At 38.0% G+C, this 14,239-nt stretch overlaps 1 protein-coding gene across 3 annotated transcripts in view; it reads right to left on the bottom strand.

Annotated features, from left to right (window-relative positions):
* The window catches only part of Lrrc8c (leucine rich repeat containing 8 VRAC subunit C), a 98,176-nt gene that overhangs the window by 61,368 nt on the left and 22,569 nt on the right, over positions 1-14,239 (bottom strand). Inside the window, exons 1-2 of one of the 3 annotated variants that reach the window (XM_046461421.2) lie at positions 11,653-12,804; positions 9,456-9,531 (exon numbers count right to left, since the gene is read on the bottom strand). Coding sequence is in view for 1 of the 3 variants with exons in the window: in XM_046461409.2 (XP_046317365.2) it covers positions 1,501-1,727 (227 nt within the window). In the remaining 2 variants the exon portion in view is untranslated. Of the gene's footprint in view, positions 1-1,500; positions 3,245-9,455; positions 9,532-11,652; positions 12,805-14,239 lie in introns of those variants that run through there. The other 2 variants (XM_046461415.2, XM_046461409.2) reach the window with 2 other exon arrangements.

Genomic DNA, 14,239 nt, shown 5'->3' with positions numbered 1-14,239 from the left:
TGTGCTGGAATTGAACCCAGAGCCTTGTGCATGCTAAGCATGCACTGTACCTCTGAACTATGCCACCAGCCCCAAAACTAGAGTACTGGAGTGATACTCTACAATCTCTAGACGAGAACATGGCACTGAAGTTAAGTTGGAATCCTCACTCTGCCACTTTAAACTGGGTGACACCAAGCAGGCTACATTTGCTTCCTTGTTTTTAAAATATGAAAAAAAGACAAGATCTTTTTTCATGGGTTTATTGGGAAGTTTGCAGAATGACAAGGACTGATTGTAGTACAAGGCAGGAAATCAGCATTCGATTTGTGACAGGTACTAACATTATCAATAGAAATGAATAGTTAAATCAAATTTGGTGTGATCAAGGGAGTTAACCATTTTTTAAAATGTTATGTTATTGTGGTAAGAACAATTAATAAAAAGTTCTGCCTTCTCAACAGAAATTTAAGCATACAACACAGTTTTGTTGACTATATATATAATTTGTATACCAAGTCTCTAGAGCTTATTTATCTTGCTAACTGAAACTTTGTGCCTGTTGGTTAGGAAATCCCCATTCCTACTGGCCCTGGGCAACCACCACTGCTCTCTTTGATGCTATGAATTGGACCATTTTACATACATCATTTAAATAGAATAATGTAGCATTTGTTTGTGACTGGCTCATTTCACTTAATGTCCTAAAGAATTACCCATGACCTTGTATATTGAAGAATTTCCTTCTTTTTAAGAGTTGAATAATATTCCATTGTAGGTGGTGTATATCACATTGTAAAAGTAATATATTCATCTGCTGATGGATACTTTGGTTATTTACACATCATGGCTATTGTGAATAAGGGAGTTTATTATTAATAAGAATAAGAATTTCTTGGTGTTTGTGCCTTCAGTCCCCACTTGAGGCATCACACTAAAAAAATAATTCTTCATAAAAAAATGGAAGACACAAACTTTGAATCATTTTTGTTAAATGGGGAAGGAAAGGTATAACAACTGGTAATTAGTACTATTGTACCTGCTAATTGCAGTTATTAAAAAAATGTTATCTGTTGAATCTCTACATTAAATCTGTGCTCTACAGAAGAGGAAATCTGCAAAGGCAGGTCAGTTTCCCCATGGTTACAAACCTCATGAATGGCATCTGCAAAAATTCTAACTTAACTCTCAGATTCCAATAACCAACCTCATTTCATTTCACAAGGAAAACTACCTTAGTCTCTAATAACCTCTTTTATGGGAAGTCTAGACTTGATATCGATTGGTAAGATCACCTGCTTGAGAAGTCAGCCACCTGAGGACTGTATTCAGAACACCTATGACTTGATCCAGCCTAAAATCTCACAAAAAGAGAGCAATTCAGCCTAAGGAAAGAACTTTTTAAAAAGATGTTTAAAGGACTCAACTTCTGTCCATGAAGGAGTCACTAGTATGGGAAAGACTTCTACCATAAGTGGCTAGGAAAATGGAAATTTACAGAGCCCCAAAAAGCACTCCTACCTTATATTCTTGGTTATACCTGTCCTTGGTTTGATACTGAATCCTCTGGTGAAGAATGCTGTCCCCAAATATGGCCCTATTCCATTCTTCTTATGGGTGATCTGCATGTGATTTCCAGTAACTCCATACAGCAAAACAGCAAGAACCTTCTGTACTGAGAATTTGAATACTGGGAAACTTATACCAAATTGAAACCGAAGGATTCTGACTACTAACTTCCTTTTCATTGTTCTTGTTCAAATTAATTTGGATGAAATACTTAACTATTAACCATCTCTTAGAAAATTATCAGGCTCTTCCTTCCCTGATGTTCTAGCAAAGTGTTTGACTTTATTGCAGTTATGCCTATAAAGAGGTCTGTTTTCCTGTCACTGGCTCAAATGTTCACTGTTTTATTTTTTATATTATGACTTCTTTTTCAGCTTCCTCCTCAGGTCCCACAATGTTTCCAGAGACACAGAATAGGAAACACTTTAGGTGAACTTGATGTAAAATATCCCCATGGGTACCTATAGTATCTTTCTAATTCATGGGACTGCAGGCTTATTCTGCCAACTAACACTGATACTGAGACATATTAAAACATATATTTTGGATCACTCTGAAAGTTTAGCTCTTTTATAGAAACATGATTGAAGATGTGACTTCATATCAACACGAGTTCCTGAACTCACACAAACCCGAGGTTCCTGAACTCACATACCCTTAGCTTTGGCTTTCTTTATTCTACCAAATACTACCCCACAGTTACTTCTATTACTGCTCAACTTTCTATTTTACCTCATCTTCTTCATTTAACTTCTCCAAGTTTTCTCCTTTTTTAGTTCTTCTCAGTATAAGTACCTCATGCTCTAGCTGATAGATTAGATATAGGGTTTGAGAGAAGTCAGATAAAGCCAACATTATTTTCATTGTTTTTTGATCTTATTTTCTATGATTTTTCTTTTTTCTTTTTAACTGATACATAAAAGCCATAAAACTGTCCATATTAATAGAGCGGCATGTAACATGCAATAATGTACATACTATGTCATGTTTAAATCAGGTTAAACATATTTACCTACTTGAACATTTATCATTTCTTTATGGTAAACACTTCCAAAATCCTTTCTTCTACCTTTTTGCAATGTACAATACAGGTACAAGATATTTGACTTGAAGAGAAGAAAGGATGGGTTGCTGAGGGAGCAAGAAACTACCGGAAGAGCAGATTGCAGGCAGAAGGGGAATGGGGGGGCTTGGTTTCAGCTGTGTGTATTAGACATCCCAGTGAGGGGCCCCACAAACACTTGAACACACCAGACAGAGTTGGGAATGATCTTGGTTGGAGTCACCAGGGGACAGAAAGTGTTAAAGTCATGAGACAGGATGAAAACACTTAGGGTGTATAGAAAGAGAGGAAAACTAGCTAAGGACTTCCTAAAATAAGGAACATGCTGCCCCCAGATATGGGCATGGATACTGCTCTCTCATTTCCTTCAGGTCTCTGTGCAATTGTTGTTTTCAGAGATGCCTTGTCTGCTTACCCTACTGAAAACATGAACACAAACTCAGGCATGGCCGCAGCATGCCTTACCAGAATTCCCTTTTCCATTTTTCTAAGTGGCTTTCCTCATAGCGTTATCCTTTATAAAAAAATTTTAAATTTCTTTATTGGTGTTATATGATTATACATAACAGTAAAATTCATTACCGACATGTTTGTATATGCACACAACAGAATTTGATCAACTCCTCCCCCAGCACTCCCCTTCTCCACCCTCCCCCTGATCTCCTTCTTCAATTCTACTGGTCTCCCTTCTATTTTCATGAGGTTTTTTTTTCTCTTTCTTTCTTTCTTTTTTCTCCCCGCACTTTTCTTTCTCTATCTTCTCCATATGAGACACAACATGTGACCCTTGACTTTCTGAGTCTGGCTTATTTTGCTAAAATGTGATGCTGATCTTCAGTCCTCATAGCATTATCTTTATGGATATATGGTGTAGGTGTGTGCTTATTTACTTGTGTTTCTGTTTCCTGCATCATAAGGTAAATTCCTAAGAAATACGAACTTTTTTTTTTTTTTTTTTGGTGCTGAGGATAGAACCCAGGGCCTTTTGCATGCAAGGCAAGCACTCTACCAACTGAGCTATAACCCCAGCCAAGAACTTTGCTTTTGTTCATTCCTATTTCCCAGTGCCTGCCTAGCACAGTATCTAGCACAAAAAGTGTACTCAATAAATAATTGTTAAATGAATGAATGAAAAAAATGAATATATGCTTATTCTGCAAGTCTCCCAATTGTTTAAAATATATAACAAAAATATTTATGTGGCTACTAGAACTTCGAGGAAGCTGCACATAGTTTTGGGATGAGGACCACCTGATTCTCTGAGAATGAGAACCATTCTGCATTCCCTCATGACACCTGCATTGTACTGAAGGACAAAGAGGAAGCTCCTCACTGGAGGCTACCTGAGAGATCTGCATGGTGGTAGAAATGGAAAATCTTCTCCTCTTTGCTATTTGGAGAGTTGGGAGAAGGAAGAAAGAATATGAGTGAGACTAGAGGTATTTTCAGCCTGATTTATTCTGAGCCAGGGGCTCCTTTATGATGTTATTAGCAGTACTGCATTCTTTACTCCAGTTGCCTGACTCAGTCACCTCCCTGGACCTACAGTGGAATAAGGTACAGGAGAGAATTATGGGTGTTTTCTAAGCAATAGCAGGCCAACAGTGCTCATGGATAGTTGGGGTTACAATTTTCAGTGTCAGATGACTAGTAATGAGCAGAATCAGAGCATGATATTTGTGGGAAGTTACAATGGTCAAAAGTGGTTCAAATCAGCAAAAATGTCATTCCTTAAAAAAACAGATCATACTGAATTCATGGCATTCAAGATCTAGAAAATTTACCTAATATTATAACTAGCATCATTCAGATTCCTTGTTGGAGTTTGGAGTTCTATTATTTTAAGAGAGGAATGTGAAAATGAGACCCTGTCTCTAAGTAAAATTCAAAAAATAGGGCTGGGGATGTGGCTCAGTGTCAAGTGTCCCTGAGTTCAATTCCTGGTACACCCCTCCCCCAAATTAGATAGGCACTTATTCTACCTTCAAAAATATATCCAGATTCTTTATTTCCTTCCTTTTTTTTTTTTTTTTTGGAGTGCTAGGATCAAACCCATGACCTCATGCCTGCTAGGGAAGAGCTCTACCACTGAGCTACATACACCCTTAATCATTTCTGACCTGTCTGCTATTACCTTGGTCCAGCCACCATCATTTCTCCATGGATTACTGCAACGACCTCCTAGCTGGTCTCCCTGCTCTCATCTTTGACCCTTACAGATTAATCTCAACTGAGCAGCCAGAATAATGCTTTCAAAATACTGGGTCTCTAAGGGCCTTCTGGGAGACATTCCAACCCCACACGTAGCAGTTTTGTGCTTAATATTAAAATAAGTAATTATAACCCTACATGTAGCAGTTATGTATTTCAGGATTTGGAAAAGTTCTTTTGTGCTTAATATTAAAATAAGTAATGACTGAAAGATGAAAAAAAAATACTATGTCTCTTCTCTGCTCCAAACTCACCAGTAACCCTCCATCTCACTTGGGAAAGGTCAAAATCTTTGCAAAAGTCCTAAAGGCCTTATGTAATCTCACTCCCAGCCCTTCTAGTCTTAGTCCTCTCCTGAACATTCTCTTTGCTCCAGCTGCACTGGTTCTTATGGCAGTTTCTAGAACATTCCAGATTCACTCCTGCCTCAAGGCCTTTGTACTCACAGCACTTCTGCCTGTAGTTCTCTTCTTCCTGGTTTTGGTGTTGGTGTGGCTCCATCCCTTGCCTTCTGCAGACACTGCTGAAGCTGCTCCAGAACTGAATCACTTTTTTACCATCTCTACCACTGCCACCCTGGTCCAAGCCTTTGCCCCCTCTTGTTTGGACAATACTGCCAAGCCGATTTAATATTAAGTCCCTCCTGTCACATTCCCTTTCTTCCTGCCATGAATTATTTTTTCTCCATAGAGTTTAATAACTTTGAACATATTATGCCTATTTTAGTTGCTTATGTAATACCTTTTCCGACTTCTTCCACTTGAACGGAAGTCCCATGAGGGCAGTTTTTGCCTGATTTGGAAACTGTTTGGTTCAGGAGATTGACTGACCCATAACTAAATAACAGAATAAAGTAGTACAAACAGAATGTATACAGAAATGTCACATACTCGAGATAAGCAAAGGAATATATAAGGCTAACAGATGTGTTAAGAGCCTTGAAGTATATAGATACATTGAAGTAGTACCAGATGCAAAATGCTTCAATTTGGTACCTGACAACAGGTTTCGACTTGCTACATGAGAGACTTAGGAAGAATCTGAAATTAAATGGCCTGAATAAAAGGTTCTACAACAAAACCTGTCATCATACCATGGAGATGTGAAACAAGGGAGTAAGTCATGTCTGGCTGGTGGGCTCACTGTTTCAAGGTGGCAACCAGTTGAGAAAGGGCTGTGGGATGAGCTTGAGGATTTCTCAGAAGCCAACATTACTTCCTGAAGCACACAAAGTGCCAAGTGTTTCCAAAGGGAAAATGTGGACTGGTATTAAAATAGGAACGACTGATTTGAAAATTGTTATTGGATCTGGGCTGGTTTGGTTGCCTCAAACTTACTGGAGAACACCTAGGGGAAATAAAACCAGGGCAGGCAGAGGGGCGGCTCAGCCTTGGTTGTACATTAGAACCACCTAGAAAGTTGTCAATATACTGATGTCTGGTGTGATTAAATCAGAATCCCTGGGGGAGGACCCAGGCATGAGGTATTTTGCAAAGGTCCTGGGGTGGGTGATTCCTGAGGTTGAGACTTATTCTCCAAGAAACATCTGTTTCTCTTTCTTGTGATAAAAAGTAAAGCTGGGTACCAAATAAGGTCTGAGGGAAAATCCACAGCTTTACCTGACCCTACCAAGGAAGGCTCTGGTTACTTAGAGTGATTTCAGGACCCAAGGAATTTATTTATTTTTTCATGCTAGGGATTGAACCAAGGGCCTTGTGCATACTAAGCGCACATGTTCTACCCACTAGAGCTATCCACCAGCCCCTGTATTTCAGGGAAGAAGAGGGTCCTGAGCCTCATGAGGATTGAGAAGTGGATAGGGTGGGCACGCAGACTGAGAAAGGGACCAAGAGATCTGAGGACAGGGGAGCATAAGGAAACCGGACAGGGCGGTCACAGTCTCTCTGTCTCTGTCTCTGTCTCTGTGGCTGCTCCCTCCATGCTTACTTCGCCTTGCCCTCTCCTCCTCCGGGACTCAAAAGCCCACAGCACCATATCAGGACTGTCAGGTTTCCCCATGTGGATCATCCTCCCTAAGGAAGAGCATGCTGCATGGGCAACACTGGGAGGGGTCTTAGGCCATAACTGCAGTTTCTATTTTGGAAGCCTGTGGCTGAGTATTTTCCCATGCAATCCAAGATCAACAGTCTTCTACCTGCCCTCTCTATCCTTCACTGCCAGGGTTATTTATATTTGCATCTATCTCCCTCCTGCACTGTAAACTATGAGGGCAGAGACCGGGTTGCTCATCTGGATACACCCAGCCCTTGACCTATTTGTCTGGGCTGTAATGGTTTTAATGGACAGAGCTTCACACACATAGCATGATTTACCCTCTGGAATAATTTCTGGATGTAGATGATGCTTTAGGCAAAAGAACTGTAGTTCTGATGGGGTCCAGGTTTATTTGATAAATACTTTAGAGTAACAGTGAATATTGATCTTTGTTAACAAAGCTCTCTTTATATATGAAGGAAAACACATCAACATGAGCTAACATTTACTGCAACGTGCCTTGAAGGTGGCACCAGGAGCTAGCAGCACTTCCATGTACTATATTGTTTAACACCCAAACAGCCCTAGGTTTGAGGTACTATAAGCCCATATTTACAAAAAAATTGAGATTTTGGAAGGTAAATATCCTACCTGGGGTTATCTAGCATAGGAGGGGGCCTAGAATCAACCAAGGTCATTTGTGTTCAGAACCCATTATTTTAAGCCAAAAAATCTAACATTCCCATAGACAACCAAAAAACAGAATGGAACATTGAACTCAATTCTGATTGAACACAGGAATTAGTTAAGGAGAAAGGGTGTTCCTCTATTCTATAGAAGGATTTCTTAAAAACTAGGTGTGATACTATCTAAAACGTCTACCAACTTATATCAGAGATACTTACTTTTAAGTTTGTATTACATTCAGATTATAATATAAACTCAAAAAAAATTTCTTTCACATTTATTTGATTTTCCACGGGCAGTAACTCCTAACTCTTTGGCTTTAAATCTTTTAGATCTATAGCCTCTTAGGTGCTTAATAACTTCAGAGAATTTAAAGGGTAGGCACTACTTGATCCAATATCTAAATGAGAGAATAGGCAGTCTATTTTCCTGTCAGGAAAGAACCCATTCAGCATGAAGTATATATATGTTTTTAATAAATAGTTTATAGTTTATCACTCAGTATAAGAAACAATGATACACACGTTAAATCTTTATATCAATTGCTTAGTTTTGGAAAAATGAACATATCCTTAATTCTATTCACAGGTGATTCTAATATAAAAACAGACGGGCTGGGGCACTGTGGGGCCTGCCTGTAATCCTAGCAACTCAGGAAGCTGAGACAGGAGGATCTCAAGTCCAAGGCCAGCCTGAGCAACTTGGAAAAACCCTATCTCCAAAAACCAAATTAATAAAAGTAATTTTATATGTAATATTATATGTAATATATGTATTTTGGTTTTTTACTGGTAGAGGGTGTAATTCAGCGTGGTTCCCTAGTAGGTATAAGGTCCTGGGTTCAATCCCCAGTACTGCAAACAAAACGAAGATGGGGCTTAGGTATAATCTTTCTAAAAATAAGGATGCATATTCTTAAAATACATGCTTCCTTCTCCATTGCCATTTAATAAAATGCCTTATCATATGAGATATTGAGATATGCACAGTGACTATTTGAAAACCTTTCTGTGCCTAAGAATTTTCTAGTCTTTTTCAGATTATATTCTAAAAACAAATATATTTTAAAACAGGCTTCATTCCAGGTTTCCAAGCAAACACACTCAAATAGATTAATTAACATATCAGAGACTCAGACTGTTTTCAAATGCTATACTTAACACTGCTTATGATGTCACACAAGTAATTTTGACTCAGTGAATATGTCAACAGGAAGGGGTCTGGCAGAAGCATAAAAATTCTGAGCAAACTAATCCTGAGACTCAAGCAACTCCATTACCAGAAATGTTAGTTAAACCAAACAGCAGGGTGGCCAAAGAACATCCAGGAAAACCAGTGTTTTCAAGATTGTGGTTTCCTCATATAAGGGAACTATTATGCTCCCATTTGGATGTGGCACAAGGGGGCTCTTTGAAAGCATGGTATATTTCAATTAAAAATAAAATCTCAGTCCAGCTGAGAGAATACAAAGGTACTCTCAGTCATATGCTTGCATTCCTGAGATTATCTACCTCCTGCTTACCCTCAGTAACATGCCCTATGGCCTTACCTCATATATTTTGTTTTAGCTTATAAAATATTCTAATGTGACATAGTCCTTTGTTCATGTCCCAGTTCAAGTCTAAAATTTTTCCCCTTATCTTGAAGAAGAAGTCTTCCTAAAATTTTGCAGAAGTGAATATCATATCATGCATCCTCTAAACCACAATAGCCACAACCTAATGGTCCCATGACAACAGTTAGGCGGACCATTCAAAAGACACCATGTGCCCCTACTGAGGACACCAGCAGTACATCAATAGATCTTAATAAAAAACTGAAAGGTAATTTTGTGAATTCTCTTCCCTAGAAATGATTACAGTCATTTTGTACGTTTAAGGTGATATGAAGTCCTTTATCCAAAACAATATAGGCCAACAGTAAAGTTAATAAGAAATATACTTTTCATTACCTTATATGTATATGTTACTTCATTCAACATCTGCATTCCCAGAACTCTAAGTTTAGTCATAAGCAGCCACTTTAACCTAAAAAAATAAAAATAAATGTAAGTCATGTCTACTCACTATTTTGTGTAATACAATGCAATGATTATGATGTAAGTTTTTTTTTTAAATTTTTTATTGTGGGTTGTTCAAAACATTACAAATTTCTTGACATATCATATTCCACACTTTGATTCAAGTGGGTTATGAACTCCCACCTTCACCCCATACACAGATTGCAGAATCACATCAGTTACACATCCATTGATTTACATATTGCCATACTAGTGTCTGTTGTGCTCCGCTGCCTTTCCCATCCTCCACCCTCCCCCCTCCCCACCTCATGATGTAAGTTTTATAGCCAGAAAAATTTAGGTTTGCAATCTAGCTTTATAGCTATTAGCTGGTGATCTTGGGCAGGTTTTTAAACTCTTTAAATTATACACCCTTAGGAAAAAAAAACACTAAATACAAGTAAAACACAGTATAATCAAGTAAAATACAGTAAATACAATTATGGACCTCATTCTTAAAAAAAAAAAAAATTAGCTCTGGGTTTCTCAGGAATCTTAGATTCTGAAAGGTCTTTGTGTTTCCATGTCTGTTCTTCATAGAAACTTCCAATAAGTATCCCCAAATCATGGTGCCCCCTTTAAAACATTTGGTAATTTTTCTCCTTGCCTCAAGAGAGGCCAGTTTCTTTAACCATCTCTAACTCCATATGTAGCTGTCAAAACCTTGCAAAGTGTCAACCTGCCCCAATCCAGAGGTCCCAGGTGTTCAGTTCTCCTGGGTTCCCACAGACAGAGTGGCTCTTGGAGCTTAATCAGTACCTATCATCTCTAGTGCATGACCCAAAGTTTTAAGGAAGGCTCCAAAGCTAAGACCAATGATAACATTATAACAACTCCTTAAGAGCAAGGGCCCACCCTACCCAACACCTTATAGGTGGTTAGACCTGTTGCTATGGAGTTGGAACTTTTGGAAAATCTGCTCCCCTGACTGCTGCCATACAACAACACAGCTGCCTTTCTGGAGTCTACAGGAAGCTGCACCTGTGGCTGAGGAAACCAGCAACAATCTGTGGGTTCCCTGAAGACAGACTTCCTGGAAGCTGAGTCATGGACCTCCCAGAACAGTCACTGAAGTGGCCTCATGTTGTATTTTTGTTATTAGTTACTTCTGTGCTCAAGCGCTGTTAGTGCCCTTAGCTAGAAGATAAATAAAGCATTATGATGAGAGAGACAGCCTGTGGTCTCCCAATACCCAGCCCCTCCTTTTCACCTAATAATGGATGGGTACATGTTCCAGCCTCCTTGCGGGCAGATATGGCCATAAGACTCTGTCCTAGCCACTGGAATCTAAACAGCAAAGATGGATTCAACTCTCATTTGTGCGTTTAAAGTAAAGAAACTTGTCAACATCTCCTTCTACCCACTTTTCAGATGAGATATAACCTCGGTATTAACTGCCTTCAATCAGATAAGTGAGAGATATGTACTAGCAATGGTGGACTAGTAAGACATCAGGAAGCTAAGTCCTTAACATCATATGATTATGCTTAGATTATTATGACAGAGAAAGATACAATGTCCTTTCTTAAGTGACCATGTGTGTGCCTGTGTGTGGTGAGAGGAGGTGGAGAGTCCCTCTGATAGCATTTGACATCATAGCCTAACTCTTCAGTCACATGGGCTGTGCTTTCCATGCTGGGGTAGGCAAATGCATTCAAGTGGTGGAGGAGGAGATGGAGGAGGAGAAGAGGGCGTAGAATGCAGAGGGCATACTTTCCTGGTACTGACTTTAATCAAAGATTTTCGGGCTAAAAGGAAATTTTGTATTAAAACCAAAAAGAATATAGAATCAAATGCAAAATTTGCATGCTTTTAAAAAGGTAAAATATAGATATAAAATGAAATTTGGTCCTTTGAACAGAATGCGTCCATCTCTATTCCCAAATTCCTGAAATATTCCTGAGAAAGTTACTGATGGAAACTATGAGGAGCATTAGCTGAAGAGAGAAGATTTGACAGGAAGTCCGAGGTCTAGATCCAACTCTACTTCTGACTATAATATATTATGCAAGTCCTCCTGCCCTGGTACTTCTACATACAAAACAAAGCCACATATATAAATCTCCAGAGAGAACACTGTCATACATACCCATATACTTATGCGTTTCATGAAGATAAAGACGACTTAGGGTTGATTTTGGAAAGCAATGAGATGCCAAGGATTGTATTCTGGGAGTTATGGTATCCATGTGAATGCCATAAAGCCAGAAGGTGTCCATGACATGATCACTCTGCTGAGAAGTTGCACAGGTCCCATAGTTCACACAGATCTTCCAAGGGCTTTTGGTCTCCTCTAGAACTTGTGCTCAAATATAATTGTTATGAAAACAGTTTTAAGAGGTGGAACTTATACTTAAGATTAAAAAAAAAAAGAATATAAGTATGTTTATACTTGCTATTGATGGATAATAATTGTGCATCTTTATGGGATACAGTGTGATGTTTTGGTACATTTATACATTGCATGTTGATGATCTGAGAATACTAACTTATCCATCATCTCAAACATTTGTCATTTGTTTATGTTGAGTACAAACTTCTATTTTGAATTATATAAAAAGTATTATTAACTATAGCAAACTTCTATGTAATAGAACATCAACAGTCTTCTTCCTATATGGCTATGACTTTGTAAACATTATGTTGTTTATATACTGTAGAGACTAATCCCTTATTGAAAAAATAGTATGCAAATTAAAAAAACCAGAGGTGTAATTTCTAAGAGGTGTTTAGGGCATTAATTCATTCATGAGGGTGGAATCTACTGTCCTATGCTTGTGCGCTTGCTCTCTCTTTCTCACTCCCTTTCTCTTGCTTTCTCTGCTCTTCTGTCATGTGATTCCATCTACCACATGATAAAGGCTGCTGCCAGAGGCTGGTGGCTTGATATTGGACTTCCCAGCCTACAAACTGTGAGCCAAAAATTTCTGTTCATTATCAATGACTATGGTATTCAGTTACCAAATGGACTAAGATGTATAAAGACCCAGTTATAGATGGCCATATATTTGGGGGAATGTTTCCAATCTTAAAGATATAAATAGAAAAGATACACAATCAAAGGAACAAAGAACACATATGTGAATCAAAAGTAAGAGAGAAATACAAAAACAGACAGCAGGAGTTCACATTTTAAAACCTTCAAACTCTAATTAATATTCTCAGCAAGTTAGTAGTTGATGTGTGTTCATCAGAAAAAGCTTAGAAATTAAAAATCAAGCAATCAACCTAAGGGTTGGATTTTAATTTTGACAAAACTAATCTTAAAGTAGAATAAAAATGTGGGAGAAAAATTAGAAATCCAATATTTGAAAAACAGAAATTTTCTAGAGTAAAAAGAAAATGAATGGAAGTTATCAAAGAAAGAGTGAAATAATTTTTTCCAAATGATTGAACTCAATATGAATTAATGAATTAATAAAGACCCACACCACTGTGAAGTCTAGAACATTAGGGAGAGAGAAGATCCTAAAAGTTTTTGGCAGTGGGGTTAGGTCAGGTAAGAGGAATAAAGAGAGAAAACACAGAACATTAGGTTTCTCAGCAATAATACTGAATGCTAGAAGATGGTTTTTATTAAATTTTATTAAATTACATTTTTTTTAAAAATTCCTAATGGAAGGAGGTGTCAATTTGGAGTTCAATATCTAGTCAAACTAACTTTCTAATTGGAGAGTAGAATAAATAGAATATTTCAGACATTGAAGGACATATTTTACTTTTATGCATTCTTTACTTTAAAAATACTGAAATATTCCAAGGCAATACAAAGCCCCTTCCCTGGCCAGCTGAAGTGGTACACACCTGTTATCCCAGCTACTTAGAGGAGGCTGGGTGAGGCAGGAGGATTGAAAGTTTGAGATCAGTTGGGCAATTCAATGAGACCTTGTCTTAAAATAAAACAAGGGCAGGGGATGTAGCGCAGTGGCACAGTGCCCCTGGGTTTGATCCCCAGAACCACAAAAATACATACATAAAAATAAATAAATAAATAAGTTCCTCCTCTGAATTCCAGACTTAAATACCCAGCTGCTGACTTATAATTTCCAATGGATGCTCTACTAGATATTTCAAAATTAATTAATTAAATAAGTAGGTACCCAAAATTTCTTCACTTCCTTCCCAAATCTGCTGTTCTCACAATCCTCCACATTTTAGTCAATAGGGAATCTGTAATTACATATCCTTTGATTCAAAATCTTGGAGTCAATTTTGACTTCCTTCTCTCACATCCAGGTCTATTCTGTCAGGAAGGCCTATTGGCTCAACCTTAAACTACATCCAAAAACTCAACAGTTCTCACTACCTGGGCTGCTATAGCCCAAGTCACTAGCAGGTCTCGTTTGGTGTATATAGCACATTCCTAACTATTCTCTATGCTTCCATCTTTGCCTCCTACAATTTTCTCTACCACTGTTTGTCAAAGTATGCCTCTTTGGGGAATTAGAGAAGTTAAAATTATTTTCATAAAATACTATATATTACCTTGCCTTTTAAATTTACTTTCCAGTGAGTGAACAGAGAAGTTTTCTAGAGGCTAGAGAGGACATGTGAATGAACAGATCAAATGCCAGGCATAGAGGGGATGTGCAGAATTTATACTGCTATCTTCTCACTTCATTTCTTTTGAAAAATGTAGTCATTTTCATAAAAAATGTTATTTGCATTAATATCTA

Source organism: Marmota monax, unplaced genomic scaffold (genome assembly GCF_021218885.2).
Source record: "Marmota monax isolate L192 unplaced genomic scaffold, Marmota_monax_Labrador192_F-V1.1 WCK01_AAM20220418_F8-fsc00070, whole genome shotgun sequence".
Taxonomy (NCBI): Eukaryota; Metazoa; Chordata; class Mammalia; order Rodentia; family Sciuridae; genus Marmota; species Marmota monax.
The sequence above is the reverse complement of the archived record's forward strand: the minus strand, read 5'-3'. Positions and strand labels throughout refer to the sequence as shown.